At 40.3% G+C, this 21,509-nt stretch overlaps 1 protein-coding gene across 1 annotated transcript; it reads left to right on the top strand.

Moving 5' to 3' along the window:
• The first annotated feature begins 2,390 nt into the window (after window positions 1-2,390).
• On the top strand, window positions 2,391-20,629 carry LOC311498390 (sodium channel regulatory subunit beta-4-like). Its single transcript, XM_084558948.1, has 5 exons — window positions 2,391-2,691; window positions 11,800-11,963; window positions 12,151-12,370; window positions 12,577-12,706; window positions 13,614-20,629. The coding sequence occupies exons 1-5, from the start codon at window positions 2,598-2,600 to the stop codon at window positions 13,705-13,707; spliced, it is 702 nt and encodes a 233-aa protein (XP_084415074.1). The 5' UTR covers window positions 2,391-2,597; the 3' UTR covers window positions 13,708-20,629.
• Window positions 20,630-21,509: the final 880 nt, after the last annotated feature.

Genomic DNA, 21,509 nt, shown 5'->3' with positions numbered 1-21,509 from the left:
ATTGTTGTACCTGCAGCCAGTAGTAAAAAAAATATAAATACTACAGTTCCTACATTAGATTAGAATTCTCTGTAAGATGTAGATGGCCCAGATGGTTGGCTTCAGTTCACGAGATATTCTGCAGCACACCAAGTTGTTCACAGTGCAATTAGTTCATCTACCAGTGCCCAACACTCTTCACACTAAGGGTGATCATGACAGACGGAGGCTGGCAGACCTCAACTTGAGTCAGAGGCTAAATCTCTTGGTTCAGTTTTACCTTTCCCACTGTCACTTTTGTACTGCATTAGATATAGAGATACGGGCCTCAGATGTGGCCCCGCGTGGCTCTGACGCCGGTGAAGACACTGTTAATGTGTTTGTCGATTGGTGAGGAAGTCATGAATCCTGCGAATGAGGTCAGGCTGCACATTCAGACTGTGGATGTGGTGGTGATCCTTCACTGCCACAGGGTTGTGTTGAAGGCTGAGCTCAGATTGATGAAAGACATGCTAGGGGTGGGTAACGTCCACACTTTGTAATGCGGCATGAAGGACACGCTGCTACTCCCTCTAAACACCTTGTAGGTAGAGAGTAACAGAGGCACAATTTTGGTTCTGGAATTTTCTGGTAGTGGTTTGTAGTCATTTTTAATTCGAGTAATACTGACCAATCACATTTGAGCGGGATTTGGTTGCATGCAATGAAACAGTCCATGTGAGAGTGCAATGTCCTGTCAGCAAGCAAGCTAACGTGCTAATACCAAGCAAATACCTTAAACAAAGCCGCTGAAGTGTTTTTAAACTCATGCATCAGACGTTGCTAATGGGACCATAAACAATGACTGGTGCAGAGAACAGGCAGTCTCGGATTGCATATGTGTTATTAGGTTTGTGGTTCTAAGTCAGAGCTAGCTCTCCTACACCGTAGCCTATGTTGTAGCCTGCGCAGTAGCCCGACATGGATGCTCATCAGAAATTAAACTACACGTTGCAGCGATGCCGACTGCAACAGCTGTGAATGGTCTGGATTGCATTAACTTGGCCATGTGTCTAAGTGGCGGCTAAAACACAGAAAATCCTTCCTCTTTCTGCCTCCTACACGCCACCTACTCCAACGCCTCCTCTCTATTGTGCATTGCAGTGTGTTCAGCATTTATTAGTTCCAACATGAGCCCCTCAGTTCTAATTTCAACTGTTTTAAGCAGACTGAGAAATTCAGCGAGACTGAGTAGTCGCCTACTAGTGTTCTAGCGGAGTAACTGCAGAACAATGTCAACACGCCAGCGAACATGTAAAAATGCTCACTACGGCATACGCCTCTCCCACGGGCTCCAGTCTGGGGTCTGCGTATCTCCTTTGCTGATTTAAAAACCAAGATTTAGTCATCAGAATAAAGCTCTTGGTTCCCAGATTGTTCCCCTACCAACTCAGCAGCTTATTTAAATAAAGCAGGTGTCTTTAAACACAGTATCACTGTACGTCTGACCAGGGAAAAGGGAAAGAGAGAGATAAAATATGAGTCACTGGATAGAAAACTTGCCAGGGGACAAAATCAGATCTTCACAGAGCATTCGCCTGCCAACAGAGAGGTATCGCAGAGCCGTGAAATGGGAGAAGCTTGAAAGAGGAGACAGGAGTAAAGGATGCAGTAAAGACAGGGGTATGTGGTATGGGTGAAGCACCCAGCCGTGTCCGACTCTGAGACCTTCGTCAGTTCAGCTGACTCAGCCTTACTGGCTGCATATGAGTGTGTGCATCCATGTGGCAGTCGACATCACCTCCCCGCCCCTCACCCCAACTCACTCCCCAATTCATTCTATCCCCTCCGTCTCTCTCTCTCTTTTTTTCCTCTCTCTCTCTCTCCCTCTCCCTCTCTCCCTCTCTTTACCTCTACCTCTGCAGTAGCCCTCTCTCTCTCATTCCTCCCTGTGCCGGCTAGGGAGACACGCACTTACTGCTTTTCTGCCTGGCTGCTGGCTCGACTCCAGCATCTCCCCGTGCCTCTCGTGTGTTCTCCTCCCCCCTCCAGCCTATGTCTACCCCCCTATGGGGTTTCTTGGCCAGCCTGCTTCCCTGGCTGTTGATGCTGCTGCTGCTGCTGCTGCTGCTGGAGCAGTGGAGCTGTTTGACACTGCGCTGCTACACCGCTACCGCTCTGCCTCGCTTCTCCTCTCTGCCTTTCGCCTCACACTCTGCTTTGCTGGATAGTCACCACTGAGACTGCCAGAGACAGCGGCAGAGGACAACTGCTGCATTCTCCGTTCTGTCTTTTCTTGTGCTTCCCAAGACTGCTGGAGAGCCGTGCAGGGAACAACTGGACAAGAGAGAGCTGCCTGAAGGAATTTATCCTGCTCTCTTTTGCGCTTCCTCCCTCTGTTCATTCCTGGGACAGAGTGCAGAGGAGGAGAGAAGAGGGAGGGACTGAGAGCAGGACTTCAGACTCTGCCTTCAGCTGCACAGCTCAGTGTCCCACCTTGCTCCAGAGGCACATAAGTCAAACACACACAGAGTCACTGGCAGACGGGAAGACAGACTGACTAGGACACACACTCTGAACGCACAGAAGACAGAAAAGACCCCAAACAGACAGACAGACAGACAAGTGGTGACGGTGTCATGGCGTCAGTGGACAGCAGTGGTTCGAGTGTCTCTGGTCGGCTGAGATCAGGGGATCTACTTCACGCCGGTTTGGCAGTTGCACTGCTGCTCGGTGAGTTATACCCCTCTCCATACCTTTAGGCGCTATGTCATTCGTCTCTCTTCCACTGTATCTCTACATTGCACCAGGACACTGTGCTTGCATTAGTCTCTAAAATCCTTTCATACCAGCTTGTGGTTAATCTCACCTAGTTGTGTATGAATTAAACTTCTCTCTAGGCCTTCGCCTTTGCTCCTTTGTTTCAGTGTTGTTTTTTTTTACACTCTGCTCTGGTGATTTACAGCTGCCACAGAAAATCTATAGCTTTTTTTCATTATAGCAATACCAACACCTGCTGTACTTTTGCCTCTGCATCCACTCTCATGTCTACTAAAATGTATGGTTGCCGTTACAGGTGATGTTTACTTAAAGCGCTGAGGGCATCAAGGTCAATAACATACAACCTTCAGCTGATTTGAATCTGAACATCTTGGATATTTGGTTTCTGGGTTAAATGACACTTGAATGTACTTAATATGAATTTATGTTTGTCCTTGTCAAACAGAAATTCATAAATGGGTAAAATAAACTTTCGTTTCTTAGAATATATATAAACACATTTGCAACGAGCTGTTTAAGCACTTGTTCGTTTGCCTGTGTGAAGGTAGTGTTACTGGTAGTGACGTATTGGTGCAGTGGTGATCCGTGCCTTTTGCTCATGCCCTCCTGGATTTTGTTGTAGCGTCCAATAGTGCCCCCACATCCCAAAATTTCCTCTGTGCTCTCAGGTGTTTTGAAAGTTGAGTCTTGAGCTCAATGACACAAAACAAGACAAATATGTGAAGAGCATAAAGTCTGTATCATAATTAGGTGAACCATACTGTCCATTCTAGATATATATATATATAATATATATATATATATATATATATATATATATATATATTATATATATATAAAAATCCCATTCAGAAATAAATTCTCTTAATGTGTCCAACTAAAATCAAACAAAAGCTGTCTGTTTTTTATTTATTTATTTATTTATTTATTTTATTTTATTTACTTTAAGTCCTAATCTTTGCGGGACTTAGTAAAATGGAAGTCCTGGTAAAGCCAGGTTATTACTAAATAAATGTTTCTATATGCTATCACTGTCACTAGTTAACATGATTTTTATCATTTAACATATGTAAAATAAGTCAAATATTCCTTTAAGAAAGAGGAATAAAACTGATTTTGGAATTATGCTGCCCCCATTGTTGTCTGTAAGGTTTTAAATCCCAAAAAAATAAATATAAAAAATAAAGGACCAGTCTTGAAAACACAGACCAGGTTTATTTCAAATTTTGGGTTTTCCCACATCAGAATGTATCTTTTGAACATTACTTGGCTTTAGTTGGTTTGTTTACTGTGGAGCTGTCTAGTTTTTTTCTCTAGTGTTTTCTCCTTGGGTGGAGGCTTAGGCCTTGCTCTAACTCATAAAACCACTGAAGTTCTAGTGGCAGCCACTTTGAGTGCTTCATTACTCTCACTCAGTCATTGTCTGTACCTTATTTTGGTATTGACCTTCTAAAGACTATGGAAATTAATGATGAAGGCTATCAGACATGTTGTGGCAACCATCTCGAGGTGTCAAAAAACACTGTGATTTGTTTAGGTACTGCCATTCCAGTCTTTGCAGTTCTTTGGTTTGAGAGTCATGATGAATTCCTTCACTATTACATACTACATACTTTCCATTTGTGGCAGCATTGTTAATTTCCTTTCTCTGTTATTATGTCCATCTGGGAACCCACTGGCTGTCTTCTGGTGGCTTAGCCTCTGTGGGCAACAGTTAATGTTTTGAGGGCTTTTGGTAGAGCCAGCAGATATCCGGATAACAGATGTCTGGGATGAGACTGCTTATTTTGGGCACCAGATGTAATTTACAGTGCAATTAGCAACTTGAGAGGGGAGAATTAAGTTGGAGCTTAAAGACAACATCTATGACTGTACAGTTTAAACTCAATCAACGGTTTAATACCACTACAACAACTTTGTTAATTCATTTGTTTGACAAATACGGCCAGTTAATGTTCTAGCTGACAGGTTGTGACGAGGCATTCTGTCTCGTTTGTTTGCCACCGGGGCTTTTTAACTGCATGGAGCTAAAGCTTGGTCAAACATAACTGATCAATAATCAGACGGAAAACTGAAACTAGGAGGGATCTAGGAAAATCTAGACAACAACAACAGTTCTCCACTTTCTCTGTGTGCTTGTACCCACACCACAATCACAGGCAGTATGTAAGTACTATGGTACGAACAACAAAAAACTATGAGTGGGCGGGGGTTACTCAGTGATAGTCGCTGGATTGTTAGTGAGAAAATAGCTGAAAATATGAGGATATTTATTTTTACCACTTTCAATTCAGTATTATTTATATGGCGTCAATGATGATACAAATTGTCGCTTTACAAAAAACCCCCAGAACAAGCCTCAGTCTGTAATGATAGAACTACTGAATTGGAGTCAGAGGGCTAGACTAAATAACAGAAACAGCACCACACACTACATCCTCCAAAATGGTCATACAGTTGGATTACCACCTTTAACACCATGTGGTAAAGAAATGAGGATAACAGACGCAGCCAGGTTGTAACACAGCAATTACCAATAACATTTCATCAGTCTGTCTGTGGCTTATTACTTGTTTGTGTGGCTATCGCATTACATAAGTGCGTACCCGTATGTTTCGCGTAAAAGGGAACCCTGCTGACACCAGCACCTCTGTTGATTGAGTTACTCAGCTGCTGGTGTAATTCTCTGCTCTGCTGTCAGTCATTCACCTTGGAGAGGACATCTCACTTCCCTACTCCCTAATACACATTCCCCTATTCTTCCCTTGTGACCCCTCCCATCACTTCCTGAACACCGTACCTCATCCATTACCCCGGTCTCCCCTGTTCATCTCTCCTCCCTTCTATCCCACCTTCCCCATCACTTCCCTCTCTCTCCCCCCTCCCTCATAGAGTTAATAGTGTCCTCGGTCAGTTCTCTATGGGTTCACTCAGAAATACATTAACCCTACAATCTCTGGCCTACTTAAAAAAAAAAAAGAAAAAAAAAGACATCTCACCTTGACAGTCAGCCAAGGACACACACATACACACACACACTCAGTCAGTTGCTTTTCCTACCACCAGTGATTCAGATATTGATGTTTCCCAACTGGGACAAAGAGATATTTGATAGTGGAGCTAAAAATATACATTCTAGCCTATTACACACACACGCACATTCTCAAGTGCACAGCATATGACAAGAATTCACAGGCACACATATAGTATAACCACACACATTAAAAGACAACCATGTATACAGTACAGAACTAGCATAGTACGCTATTACAGTATGTAAATGTGTGGGTGTTGTCAGGACAAACTGTGAAGACGGTATAAGTGTAAAGAGAAGAGCAAGGGGACCAAGAGAAAAGTGATAGGAGAGAGCAGAGGTGTAAAGCGAGGGAGGTGCAAAATCTATTTCTAGGCATGAGGGGGGGACACTCCGCTCAGATATGAACACCACCATCAAGATTTACATTAATGATAAAGGCTTGTTTTTTCAACATGCATCCATCTGGAGCTTTTGATTTTGTAAACTGAACACTTGCACACCGCCAGTTATTATTATTAGAGGTTAAAAGTTTATACATTAATGCACTTAGCAGAGAGTTTAAAAGGCCCCCGCAGCATTTCAAGCATCTAAGCTTGAAACATCGCCTATTCCGCCCTTGCAACGCTGTCTCAGACCAAACATCTGCCCACACTGGCTCCCCACATCTCTCCACTGCTCATTTAGTTATAGCTTCCCTCAAGTGCAAGTTCTGAGAGCTATTGTAGGAGCCCATTAAAGGGAAGCAAAAGCAGGAACAAAAAAGAACAAGCGTAATCCAAATGGCCCAAAATGCTTCTGAAAGAGGACGATTCGGGATCTGATATTTTTCGGGGTGGCAAAAATATCAGATGTAAAAAGACAAGAAAAAGGACCGAGAGTGAAAACGAGCAAATGCTGAAAACTGACCAAAAAAACACAGCCAAGTAATAGAATGATGGACTTTTAAAGCAAACTCTGACATCATCACATCTCTGTCCATATATAGTTAAGATGCACCTTAAGGGTGTCCACATACTACACACTCACAGGATAAATTTAATTAATCTTTGTCATGTTGTGCATGTCTTGATGTAGATATTTTTCTTTTTACTTGGTACATTGTATATTTTGCAACATCTATTTCTCTTTTCTTATTGGCAGTATGTTAGCATTTGAGTATGCTAACTGTTTACTCCAAAACAGAGGTACATATTGAATGATGAATTTAGTGGGCCGTTACTACCCTGACATGTACAAGATATATGCACTGCATGTAAATGAAGTACTCATTCTTTCTTTCGTATTTTCTACATTGTAGAACAGCACAGAAGACAGGCTATGAAATAAAACCTAGTAACTACTGTTTGACATGATGATAAAAGTTGCACAGTTGAACAGACTTCATGAGGTCGTCACCTGGAACTGTTTTTAATCAACAGGAGAGCAAGTTCAGACGTTAACATAGTGGTAGTGGTGTAGGTATACAGTAAATAGTCCTATTTAACTACAGATGTAACCGATAATGAAACAAACTTTCAAACACTACAGACTGCCCAGGAAAAGGAGACAAAGAGTTACCTCTGCTGCGGAGGAGGAGTTCATCACCCGTCTTAGAAATCGCCTCTTAACAGCACCTCAGATTAGAGTCTATATCCATACTTCCCAGAGTTCTAGTAGCAGACACATCTCAACATCAGCTGTTCAGAGGAGACTGTCTGACTGTATCATGGTTGATCCACATCAAAGGGAGACCAATAAAAAAAAAGAAATGAACTACTTGGGCCAGGAAACCTGAGGAAAGGGTATATATCAGTGGAAATCAGTGCTTTGGCCAGATGAGTCCAAATGTGAGATGTTTGGTTCAGTGTCTTTGTGAGTTGTAGACAGGGTCAGTGGATGGTATCCGCATGCATGGTTCCCACAGTGAAGCACGGAGGAGGAGGAGGAGGAGGTATGAAAGCGTGTACCATCTTATGAGGGTGACACTATTGGCAGTTTATTCAAAATTCATAAAAAAATACTTGGCCAGCATAGGTAGCACGGCATTCTGCAGTGGCATCCCATCTCATACAAACGTTAGAAACAATCCAAGAATATGTAAAAGTTAAACACCATTTCATTACCCCTCAGTGGACAATTAGCCAATTTAGAGTCCTGAGACATTTTCCTAGATCCCTCCATCTGTTCGCAACAACAGTTCTCCACTTCCTGTGTGCTTGCACCCACACCACAATCACAGGCTGTATGTAAGTACTATGGTACAAACAACACAAAACTATGAGTGGGCGGGGGTTACTCAGTGACAGTCGCTGGATTGTGAGTGAGAGATTGGATTTCCTGGAAACTGAATAAAGGATTACGCAATGTATCTTCATGTACAATTTGATCTCTTTTCTGTTCTGTTCACCAGCTGTGACCTCTTCCCTCACATCAACAAGTACTGAATTAGCAAAAAATGTGGTGATAAAGTCAGGGATTGTGTGTGTGTCTACATATTTGTAACACGCCTGTTACAGTCAGAATCTAGGATTAATAGAGGGACTGCAGAAACAAGAGTAGTGATATAGATGTCATAACAGTAATTCCTTTTCAAATTACTGTGCTTAATTTTTTCTCCAATACACAGGTTCCCTGGTTTAAGTCCCAATTTCAGACCTTTTGACAACGTATATAGCTGTTAAGTAACAATGTAATCACAGTTACAACAATTTCCATGTGGTAGAAGATCAGTGCACTGGTTGCAGTTGTCCAAACCATATTACAACCAACCAATAGCAACTCACAAAAGTAAACAAGTATTTCATCCAGGATGACCAGAGAGATTCCATTGTGTGTGTTTAGTGCTAATATTGATGTCCATGCAGAAATGCAAAGCAGGTGGTGAAAAGTCAATTCTGCATAAAAATCAGTACATTTTACATACGTCCTGACAAACAAATGAAACAGAACTATTATGCGTTTTTGTTTGTTTATTCAAGAAAATAAATCATTTGTACACATCTGTGAGGTCAACCTGTGACCCCCTTGTGCTGCAAGAACAGCAACTAAACGTCTCTAATAACTTCTGAGCAGTCGTATACATTAGCTGGGACAGATTTTAACTCATTCTCAGTACAGAACCACTTCAGTTCTGACAAGTTGGTGTGTTTTCTCACATGAACTGCTTGCTTCAGGTGCTTCCACAACATTTCTATTGGGTTAAGCTCAGGACTTTGACTTGGCCCTTCTAAAACATTTATTTTGTTCTTCTTTAACCATTTTTGAGGAGAGCAACTTGTGTTTTTGGGCTTGTTGTTTTGCTGCATGACCATTTTCACTTCAGATTCAGCTCAAGGACAGATGTCCTGACATTTTCTTTAAGAATTCACTGTTATAATTTGATACTCATTTGTCCATCAATGATGGCCAGCTGTACTGGCCCAGATACGGCAAAACAGGCCCAAACAAGGACATTACCTCCCCCGTGGTTCACGGACAAGATGAGGTTCAGATGCTGGAATGCAGTGTATTTTCTACCATAACATGATGCCCTCTCATTTAAACCAAACTGTTCTACTTTGGTCTCATCCGTCAAAAAACCACGTTCCCAATAATATGCTGGCTAGTCCACCACATGTCTCTGAATGACACCCAAGTCTCAGTACATAGAGTGGAAACACTTCTGAACAGATGGACTCCAATTTGGCCTTGAAATGATCTTGGAATCCCAGAGATGTACTTACTTTTGCGCCTCCCAGACATGTAATATTGGCTAATTTTCCTGAATACACAAATATCAAAGTATAATATTTCTGTTTGATTGGGTTCTCTTTGTCTACGTTCCGGATCACTGATGTTTTGAGTGATTTTTATGCTGAAATGTGGCTGAGGCGTGCAAACACTTTTAAGTGGCACTGTAAGCCCCTCACAAACACATAGGGATAAATGTATTCTAAATCCGCCTGTACCATGTCCAAGTGCAATATGATCCCGAGCAGGTCAGTGTGCTGGAGAGGGGTTATAAATAGACCCCAAGTGTGTGAGAGACACCAGAGCAACAATCTGAGAATTACACCAGCTGTCATTGCAAAACCAACATAACCTGTCCAGCAAAACCCAAATACAAATAAAGATGGGCTGTTACTTTTGGAAATGAAAGACTTGCCATGTGTTTTCTCCTTTGCACAGCAATAATAACTTGTAATGAACTGGGTAGATATTTTTGCTTTTATTTGGAGGGATTTCTGTCTCACTCTGCTGTAAGGGATTCATTTCAGTCAATTACCATCTCAGTCTTACACACAGTTCAGCCGCCTTACTTGTTGTGAAGAGAAGCACTGAAGACACTGTTAGCAGTTAATAAATTAACTGAACTGCAGGGAATCTATCGGGAGTGTGACCTCAAATCACTTGACTTATTCACTAGTCATAAATTTGAAAAACACTTTGCCAGTTGTTGGCTAGTCGTGAGCTATGAAATATTAAAAGTGCTTATTATCATATTTACAATGAGGGCCCTCTCTTTTAAGGATTTACAACAATGAAAACGTTTGGAAATGTAAAAGTCTGATTAACCCCCTCCCACCCTTGACGTTCCTATACTGAGACATGCCATAACAAATATCAAGCAGTACCAATCATTAAAGAGGCCATTTGGTACTACGTTGTACTTTGACAACTGCAGATGTAGTATTTGTTGGATTTCATTTCTTTTGCATCAGGCTTTGTAAAGTTGCTGTCGAGAAGAGGAAACTTCCCAAAATAGGCTTTAGGAGGTTACGTTCATTTTGTATTTAGCATGAACTGAACTAATGCCTCATACCTTTTTGCCCAAAAAGGGTTTGAAAAAACTAATCTGACTAATATGGATATGTCGTTGGCTATAAATTGAATTTAAATTGAGGGAATTCAAAAAGTCTGGAAATTCAAACACAGCAAAGAAGCTTTTAAGTTCTTGAGAAAAAAAATCTGCTGTTAGAGTTTCTGTGTGGTGCTGTCATTTACTCAGCGACAGTTAACCTCTATAAAGGATATCTGCATATCTATACACAGAATCCATAGTAGTTCCTGTGATATGACAGTAGGGCTGTCATATCTGAGTGGGCACTGGTTGCATTCAAGTAAATGATCCGTGTTGCAAGCAAAAAAAGGCAGAACACCTTTTCAACTGTTGACCAAGTCCAAGTCTATTCTCGTCTTTTAATTGTTCTATAAACAATGACAAGTGCATGGAACAGAGAGTCTTGGCCCAGAAATCTGTTGTGTGCTATCCAGATATCCACTGAGTATACCAAAGGTCTTTAGACCTATAGGTCTCTTTGACAGTAAACCAATGATTTAATGCATTTTCAATAAGGACAAATCATATGGAAGCAGAGCTTGTGGGATGAAATATTTTGGCAGTTTGACTCCAGTGAGAAAAACACAGGATCCCAGTTGAAGATAGGGATGTATAGACTTTTGTGGTGCTTGTGAAGCAGTTATGCTGATGAAGACTTTGGCTGACAACCAGGAAGAGGTAGAGATAGAGAGGAGGAAGGCTTCACGGTAGACGGTCTGAAAGGCATAGTGACAGAAGACATTTTAAATACTTTGAACCGATTAGCTCAAGGAATGTGAACAATACAGTGATACTGGCATTCAGAAAGAGGGAATTTTGCAGAGGGGCAGAAATATCCCCTATTCAACATAGAGGAAGATACAGAACAGATCTACCTTACACAACTTGTGCACAAGTTTTATGCTGAGTAATGAAGCTTACGCATGCGCTTCATTACTCATAAGTTGCTTTCATCATTTACAGCAATCCTCGGAGAGCCACAGTCTGAGTCCCAGTGCGGAAACTTTCCTGTGCCCGTTGTCATTTTTCCTGAAAATATATTGATCTGAACTAGAATTGTACAGTTGCTTTTGGTCTGTCCTGAATATTTGTGTTTTTACTTTCTTTTTTTTTTTTTCTTTTAAGGTTATGTTATTTTTGTGTTAATCAAAAAAAGTCCTTTTGTGCTTTTCAATTTGTTGCTATTCTTAACTTCTTAACTCTTTGTGCTTCTCCTGTGGCTCAGGTGTATGGAGTGTTGGTGGACTGGAGGTTTCGACAGGTAAAGTGTCTTCAATTGAAGCAATGAATGGCTCCACAGTTCTGCTGCCCTGCACCTACTCTTCTTGTATTGGCATCAAAAACCTCTATTTCAACTGGCAATATAATGACAATGGATCCCTCATAAAGGTACACATGTCAATACACAATCGCTAGCATAAGCAACATGGTGATGCCTTATAAAAATGGCTTTTACTGATTTTTAGTGTGTTGCATGCATAAATTGCTAATCTCAGTCTCTGAGCACAAGGGAACATACCTTACTACCTATGTTGTACATCTAAGCAGATGTGTGTGTGTGTGTGTGTGTGTGTAGTTATGTGAAGCAGATATTCCTATGGAGGGTGCAGACCCGAAGCTCGTGGTGCACCATGACCGTGTTGAGTTTGTCGGCTCCTCAAAGACTAACAACATCTCCATCTTGCTGTGGAACATCACCTTCGAAGACGAAGGAGAGTACATTTGTTTTGCCAGAAACCCGAAAGAGAAGAACCGCAACCACAGTGCTGTCTTCACTCTCAGAGTGGTGGACCAAAGTATGTGACACTTCATGCATATGCTCGCATACAATTGGCACTCAAATATACAACTTACTCAGCCCTAGGGCCGTGATTTAGACAATAAAGCGAGGTCTTCTGCTGCTACTGCTGCACTTTATCTAACTCTTGTTAAGACATTGTAATTCATCTCCATATTCTCATATTCAACCCTCACAATGTCTTTCCCTCTCTCCTCTTTTCAGTGAAGGAGGTTGACAATACCTTGACAGTCATTATTGTCTCAGTGCTGGGTGGAGTCATTGGCTTAGTTATCATTGTCATGGTGATAAAGGCCTTGGTTGTTCACTTCCTGCTGAAGGGTGATGAGAAGAAGTGAGTAACTCACTGACTATGGTTACAAGGGCAATGGGGGCAAATGAAGAATATCTTTTGTTCTGGACCGTGGTACATTTTTGGCTATTAGCAAATCAATTTTGCATAAACTCTTTGTGCAGAGCTGTTGTTTGATGACAAATGGGCATAACCTCAGACAGCATTGGCGCGTCATCAATCAGTTATTGTTGTATGGATTGAAAAATGCTGTGAAACTCACAATGAGAGACGGGGATCAATAATCGCTGATTAGCAGATCCGAGAGTAAAATTGCCTTCAATACTCTGACCAAAAAATGGAATAGTTAGTAATGTATACTGTATTAATATTTACTTTGTCTTTACAAAGTGTCACACTTGTATTAGTAAAATATGAAAGAAATCAGTGATCAGGCATAACATTATGACCACCTTCCTTATATTGTGTAGGTCTCCCTTGTGCCTCCAAAACAGTTGTGACTCATCAGAAAAAAGAACATGGGCCTTCTGACGGTGTCCACAGATACTTGGTCAGTTTGGGATCTAGGGAATTTGGAGGCCAGGTCAACACACTGTGCCGTTTCTCATGTTTTTGAGTGTTTCCTAAACCGTCTTTGTGTGTGTGCCAGCTCCAAAGTTTCCCTGCAGAACATTGTATTGTCACAAGATGGTTAATGTTAGTGGTCATAATGTTATGCCCGACCGTTGTGTATATAAAAATGTTAATAGTGAGATAGGCAAAAAGCATTAAGCTCTTGTTTTGTAAATTTAATTTCTTTGACACGTTTCAGCAAAATCCTAATTACGAATTTGTGTCCAACAGAAGATTATTATTTGGCATTATAAGGCTTAAGTTAGCGCTTATCATTTTCATATTTCTCACTCTATAGGTGCAGAACCTAACCCTTGCTTTTTTTCGTCCCCTGCAGTAAAGAGTGCCTGGTGAGCTCCTCAGGGAATGACAACACAGAAAATGGACTTTCAGGAGCCAAAGCTGACAACAAAGGGACACCAAAGGCTTGAGCAAAATGCAACGTATGTCTGTATGTTTGTATATATGTTAGACAAATGTACACGCTCAGAGAAAAAGCTGTTATCAGTGGACTGTTTTATCTTACTAGTGGCTAACTAATACAACTTGTAAATGTCTATTTTAAATCATGCTTGAGATTTGGGAAGTGTGAAATATGCACAGGCCTGGATCGCTCTCTCACCTACATGGCAGCCCATTTGTTATGCAGACTACAGTCTGTCTTTGTTATTTAATTCTACTCTGAGTCTACCACTTTCTTTACAGTTATTAGTTTTTTTTTTGCACAGTTTTTTTCTCTTTTTGTAAAGAACATTATGTTTGAAATTTTCAGGGCTCAAGTCTCATCCACAACCCTAAGTCTAACTTGGACTCAAACAAACCTGACCAATGGGAACACAGTCACTCTGGTGCCATAATAAATTGCCATACTCTATAAACTGCCATAATGTCAATTGAGGTAAATCCAACAGTGAGTAGTTGCAAACAAAACAGGAAACATTTTAAACACTGCATGTAAAATGTCATTTTAACTTTTTGTCCTGATCAATCGACCGTAGCCTCTTTCAGCTTGAACTTCCGTGTTTACTGCTGGGTCCAGGTTAGACACATTGTTGGGATGTTTCCTTCCTCAATTGCTGATGGGAGATTTTAAGTGAACCGCTGGCTAGTCGAGGCTGACAAGTGGGCTTTTCCTAAGGTGACTGAAAGATCCAGCTCTGCACAGGTTTTATTGTTTTGCTTTAGATAAACACAGGTGCCTGTTCTGCTTCTGCTCCCCCTGCTGGTGGGAGGATAAAACCACAGAAAATGTAGAAAAAACAAACCTAACCCTCATCAAAGACAATCCCCTGACTGCCCAGCTCCCTATAGAAAGGAATGAACTTAACCATGCTGCTTCTGACTAATAACCAATGCATTTTTAGCATGTGCGTATTTTATATAACTTCATGTAAGTATATGTTACACCACAGTACAGGAACATTTCTGTGTGTCTCTGTATAGTCACGCCACATCAGGAGCTCTGTCAATGTCCCTCCCAACATTGCTAATGCTTAGTTTTAGCCCCTTAACAGGTCAGGGTGATTGAAAATGAAATTATTATAGTGGCTTGTGGGTATTATTGGGAAAGTACCATTGAAAGACATTTTACAGGTATTTAAAATGTAAGAATGTTTTAATAAGTTCATACAATTGCACATTTCAGCTAAAGGAGTTTAAGACGGTATTACATTACTTTATGGCACGTCAGCAGGATATGCTGTATTGGTGTCCAGATATCAATTTCCTTTAATATCTCCACACTTACAGTGCCTCTTAAAATTATTCGCGCCTCTCAGAATTTTCTGCATAAAAACTATTCAAAACACTAGCTGATTTTCACGCTAGTCCTGAAAGTAGTCTGCACCTCACAAATAAGTAATATTGGCTAACTTTCCTGAACTAAAACCAAAGTATAATATTTATGTTTCATTTGTTTGATTAGATTCTCTTTGTCTACTTTCAGGACTTGTGTGCAAATCCATTGATGTCGAATGAAACGTTGAAATTTTGAGGGTTGCAAATACTTTTAGCACCACTGTATATCTGGGCAGCACTAGCTTCCAAAACAATCTAAAATTTCAAGAAAACACCTTGACAGTACAGTACATATTTGCGACTGTGCTATGGGCACACACGCTAGTAGTGCAGGTAGCACAGCAGTGGTGGAGATCACTACAAAGAATGTAAAGACAGTCAGGGAATGCACTGTCCTGAAAGTATTAATTTAATGTATTACAAAAATTATATCCAGTATATTCACAAAAATGTGTGATTATCTCACAAGGCCAGTAGTAAATGTTTCTTTTGTATTATTCTATTATTCTAAGCCTACAAATAGCCAATACTGATGCTGCGTTTACATGGACAATAGTTTTTCAACCTCACTGAGATAATTTAGATTAAAACATTCCAATTTACATAGCATTTATATGGACTCTACACAAAATGATCTGATTAGATACATACTGTATGTTTACACCAGAACTTTATTGATAAGGAATTCATTCAATAGAAGAGGATGACTAAAATGAGGCCATGTGTTCAATAGCGCCGTCTACATAAATTAAGGCTTTGCTCATCTTTTTTATTTTTATTACCACCATGTTTATGCACAGAGAGAATGTATTTATTCCAACCAGATCAAGCATTTACATGAATGTTTTCATCTTTGAACAGATTTCCATAGGTTTACACCACCCCTCTAGCTCCGAAAATTCCAAATGGGCAACTCTGTTCTGTCTGGGGCACTTACTTGAGGTATCTCTGCTCAGACTGGGCTTTGATTGTGAATAATAGTAGAATACTATTGTCCATATAAACACAGCAACAGTTTTACTCAGTCCAGAGTTCAGATTAGCCAACAACTACGCGCTGTGACTGCGTATTTTAACAGGTCTCATACAATTCGATAGGTATTGTTGAGACACACATACAGTATACACAAACCTAAATGGTAGAATGTGCCCACTTACAATTTTTAAAAGAAAATCAGTGTCTGAAAAAAATAATATCACGTCTCTTCACCTTGTTATTAGTCAGCAAGGATGACTTTGTGCTAAATTGCACCCAGAAAACTAGAATCCCCTCTCTTAGCAGTTTACAGTTCACTTCTGTGAAGCTGGCGGACATGATGAGCCACAGCCGCACACATAGCCGGAATAGCTGTAACAGCTGGCAGCCGCACACAAACACACGTGTACTCACATTGTAAAAGCCACTTGATACCAGAGAGCTGTACACTGGCCTTGCATACAAACAATAGAGCACTTTATCAGTGTTCAAAGTGGCTTCTTAAAACAGGAAATCATAGAAGTGACCTCATGCTGTTTGTCATTTTCATAGAGTACCTGACAACAGCACTGTGTAGAAATGGTTTTACAGCTGAGTGCATTGTGGGCTTATTTGAACAGAGCTCTATGACAAGATTTTATTTTATTTTTCTAATCGTTCATTTCCGTCAGAATGCTGCTCTCTAATACTAGAGTGCACTTCACTTCTTGCTTTCAATGGAAGCAATAAGACAGACATCAGATTATGCAATAACCTGTTATAAGGCACTTTATAGATGTGTCCGGACTGGCTGGAAACCCTGTCTGTCCAAGGCACTGATGTATGTATCTACACTACACAAATGTATTTCAGGTGGACTAATGTATCGACATCAGGATCATATATCCGAGTTAGACAGATTTATCTGCGTTGGATCAATCTACATTAGGTCCCATTTACAATTGGCATGAAGTTCTCTGAGCAGATGGACAATATATCGTGAACTCGATCTCCAAACAACGTTATAAAACACCTTTGGTATATTAGCCCTTCTGCACCTTGTTGTTTCATGAAACTTGTATCTGGTCTGAATTCTGATACATTTAACCATACTGCATCTATTTTGAAAGTCTGATGAACGGTGTCCCTGAAAGCTCACAATGCACCTTTAACAAAAACACAAGCAGTGTCAGAAACCATCTTCAGCAATCTGATAAGATGTGCAGTGCTTAGATAAGAAAATAGCACTACTTTGCTCTCGGGACTACCATACTAATGGTTTCCAAGAAGATTGATTGAAATCTGATTGCTAGTTGGCATTTCCATGTATTATAAATTGCATATTTCTGTGTTTAATATACAAGGGGTGACCGATATGTTCATGGCCTACAATAGATGCCGTCAATTGTAGCCCCCTCCTACATATACAGACTTCTGCTGCCATCAGATGCGGTTGTCTATACCGGCTCATGAGAATAGACCATATGAACAGCCCCCTTTTGTGGTAGTCAGAGGAAATATTTCTGGAAAGGTCAGAGTAAATGAGTTATGACCTGTTTGCTGAAGTTTTCAGACACGCTAAAACTGAGTTGTCCGTTTTCTCGTTTAGTGCTGAATGGCAATTATAAATGGCCCCAAAAACCTTCAAACCTTCTGGATAATGACTCGAAAGAGCTGAATTGCACTTACATGTAGAGCTCTTATCCTTCTGTGTTAGGCCATGAACTTATAAATCCTCCCTCGTCACAGAAACTTTTTTACAAGCATACAGCTCTTGCAGAGATGGATGAATTTACCATGTGGATGAGTGTGTCTCAGACCACTCACTGAGTTTGTTCAGGCAATCAGATTTCATTTAACGAACACATACAATGCAGATACTTAGGCAGCAGGAAACAGCCCACGATAAAATGGGAAATACATTTGTTTGAATGTCGCTCACATGGACAATTGCAGTGTTTATGAGATTGGAAATGGAATTTTATTGTTGGCTATACATGGTATCTAGATCTATGTTCACACAGGCGACAAAATGGTTCATTTGTGCTGAAGGAGTAGTGGAATAGCTACTGACATTGTAGTGTAACTGTACATTGTTAGAAGGCACATGTGATTCTTGCTTTGATGTAAAAATGTGAATGTTGTGGATATGAGGAAGCACCAAACACACACACACACTTAAGCATCTTGTCAAAACACACGTGCTGATCCCTCTGTAAGGAGGGCGCATGTATACATCCAAAGTCTTCCTATAGGGAAAAGCAATATTGTGGACTTGATCTGTCTGTTAGTGTACTTTCCTTACCCCATACCTTAAACACTGATATAACAAAGCAAATACAGATGTTGGTTTCATGTAGGGATTGTGATGCATAACTTGAACATGTGTATTTGTGGCCACAGTTCTCATTGTTTTTGTTTTTTTGTATAATCCCTAACTTTATGTTCATGTGTTACGAAGTGAAGCCCCTTAACTCTGACAGGAAAATAACTTTGTATTTGTTTTAAATTTAAGTAAAACTAAAGAATAAGAGAAAAAAAAAATCACTATCTATGTAAATACACTATATATGTATAAATATCAATATAGAAATCTGCCAAGCAAAATAGATTTATGAGATGGAAATGAGGAGGGTGTAAGGGTAAGGATGATGTGCCATTTTAGTGAAGGCCAAGCATATGTATGACATATAAAATAATGCCACCTAGTTTAATTAATCCACATCTAGTTGTAGTACAGTTGCCTTCACAGGCCTGTGACACTGCACCTGGTTCTGAAAGCATCAAAAGTATTAATAGTTTTAGGTTTCTAAAATCTAATTTTGTTTTCTCCTTCTGATCAGTCTTGTCTTCCTCCAACGAACACCTGTCCTGAACCTCGCACGACTCTTGAGGTCAGCCACCTGCTTGCAGTGACTGCTGCAGTACAGAGTTGAATGCTCCTCTGCAGTGGCGCAATACAGCACTGTAAATACAGTATGAGTGCCACCTTGTGGTAAAGGCCCGACATACCGGACTGTCTCCACTTCAGTGCATCTATTCCATTCTAATTAGGACCAAACTACCATACCAGAAAAGCAGCATCATTTAAAACCTCAGCTAAATTATACTTTTATGAAACTGTGGGATAAAAGCAGCGCCACAACCTCCACAGTCAAAACAACAAGACATCACATAGTATTGCAATTATTGCTACAGCTTTATACAGTGCAACTAGTTAGATTGTTTGTAAAAATACATGATTTTAATCCATATGCCAAATTAAAGTGATACCTACAGCGAATTAGGCAATGTTCAGATAAAAAAAAAAAAATGTACAAATGTTGTGAGCTGACAGCTACACTGAGCATTATTACTGCAACATAATTCACTAAAATAACTGTGTTAGGATTTCTGATTGACCACTATGATTCCTTAGAGTTAGGATTGCTCTTACTGCCAGAGCGGCTGAAACTCATACTGCCAATCCAAGAGTCTCATGTCTGCTGTAGTTACAACTCTATTACAATAACACACAACTCACTTATTACACTTAACTCTACTAAGATATGTTGTATTGCCGTCTGCCGCTGTATTAATGGCATTTCAGTACTAAATTGTAAGTGATATCGCTCTGTACTACTTGTGTATTCCTAGCAGCTGAAACTCACACTGCCAAGCCAAGAGTCTGTCATCTGCTCTCCGCCTCCCACATTCCACACCAGAGCTGCAAAGATTAGTTGATTACTTGATTAGTCATCAGAAACTAAATTCACTGGCAACGATTTGAATAAGTGACTCCCATCAAAAAAGCCTAAATTTGGACGGTTCCAGGCTCTTAAATGTGAGAACTTGCTGGAGACCACACAAATATTTGATTGGCTGTGAAAATCACTGACAAATGAATCGATAGTTGAAACTTGCAGTTAGCTGCAGCTCTGTTCCACACAGATCTTCGTCAAAAAGGAGGGTCACGGCTGAAGTGAAACAGGAGCAGCGTGTACTTATTCAGCCACCAACAAATATTTGAATTTTGACAATTATGAGATGGTTAACTATGATCAAATTGTTAGTATGATGCATGATGTGATCTATTACCTGTCAATATGATAGTTCACGTCTTGCAAACTGCCTCCTGTAACTGTGCGAGAGATTTTCTAAGACTAAGGTTAGCTAGAGGTTTGAATTATAAGCACAGGCTGACACTGACCTCTCCACGTTTTCACACTGCAGTCCTGCATTTTAAACTCTTTCTACAATATTTTTACACATCCAGAGACTGTCAGACATAATTCTATCGTAATATACGCATTTAATCTTGAGCCGTCTTAGGCCACTGGCGCTCCATAAACGGTAGTATTTTATAAGTTAAAATCTTGCAGCAAATTCCTGCATTTGGCTTACATTATATACTACATTACCAACCCCCACCCATGCAAAACGAATCTGCACCGCCAGTTTTCTCTGGATCAGCCTTCCTGTGAATGTTCAGCTGTTTGTCTGTGTTTGTGACCATGTTGCTCATGCTCCCTTCATGACTATGCACCTCAAACTTTTGACTTGTTAAAAAAAAAAAAATATATATACTGAAAATAAAATGTTGACTGAATTTCCCAGACCGCTGTTGAGTCTCTGTGTCTTTGTCCTACTTTGGAGAAGGCTTAGAAGGTGATGAAAAAAAAAAACGCAGTAACTGGGAAGGTGGTTTTCTTTTTTTGTGTGTTGATGTTATTAAATGCAGTGTGTTAATCAGTATTTGACCCATAATGTTTCTGATTTAAGCCTTTTTTCCTTTCCTATATAAAATCCCATAAAGTTGCATTCAAGACAACAACAAGTTTTTAATGCTATACGAATATAAGATGATATAAGATGTCTGCTAAGCTATGACAGCTGCTCACTTGCACAATGTCTTCCAAATTTTGTGGAAGAGGTTCATGTCTTTGTTGGCTTTCTGGAACGGCCTGTCAGGAACTTGCAGACAAAGTACTGTACTAATTAAAAGTACACATCTTACCAAGTACAGTCAAAATGCCCGGATGCATCCTTGTTCCCGCATGCATCGGGAGGTAACTTGTGTGTGCTTGGGACATCCAGGTATCCCAAAACGCATTTTGAAGGCATCATCAAGACACCGTTGTTCCAAATCCAAAATGGCCTACCATCCCCCAGAGTTTGTGATTCAGAGTTGAACGTGTCAAGTCTAAACTACCAAGTATGCAACTTCAAGTAACTGATATTGACAAATGCCCTATGTTTTATTAGAATTGTCTTAAAAATCACATGACTAAGGTCTGTTAACCCCCTCAGCACTCAAATGCAGTTAAGGGAGTAGTTCACATTAACAATGTCTTCACATCTATCCCTATAAAGTTTCACATCTTGAGACTGGAGTTTCTGGCTAGACTCTCTTTCTAGTTTAGTATTGGATTGTTAACAGACCCAAGTCATGGTAGTTTCAAGTGGGCCCCCCCCCCCCCCCCAGACAAAAAACACTTGGATA

This window comes from Chelon labrosus (genome assembly GCF_963514085.1).
Source record: "Chelon labrosus genome assembly, chromosome: 13".
NCBI classification, from domain to species: domain Eukaryota; kingdom Metazoa; phylum Chordata; class Actinopteri; order Mugiliformes; family Mugilidae; genus Chelon; species Chelon labrosus.
Note: the sequence above shows the minus strand (reverse complement) of the source record. Positions and strands in the feature narration are given on the sequence as shown.

Coding starts and splice junctions, on each gene's coding strand:
- LOC311498390 (XM_084558948.1), top strand. CDS start 2,598: ATGGCGTCAGTGGACAGCAGTGGTTCGAGTGTCTCTGGTCGGCTGAGA. Junction 2,692..11,799: donor GGCAGTTGCACTGCTGCTCG/GTGAGTTATACC, acceptor CCTGTGGCTCAG/GTGTATGGAGTGTTGGTGGA. Junction 12,371..12,576: donor TCTCAGAGTGGTGGACCAAA/GTATGTGACACT, acceptor TCCTCTTTTCAG/TGAAGGAGGTTGACAATACC.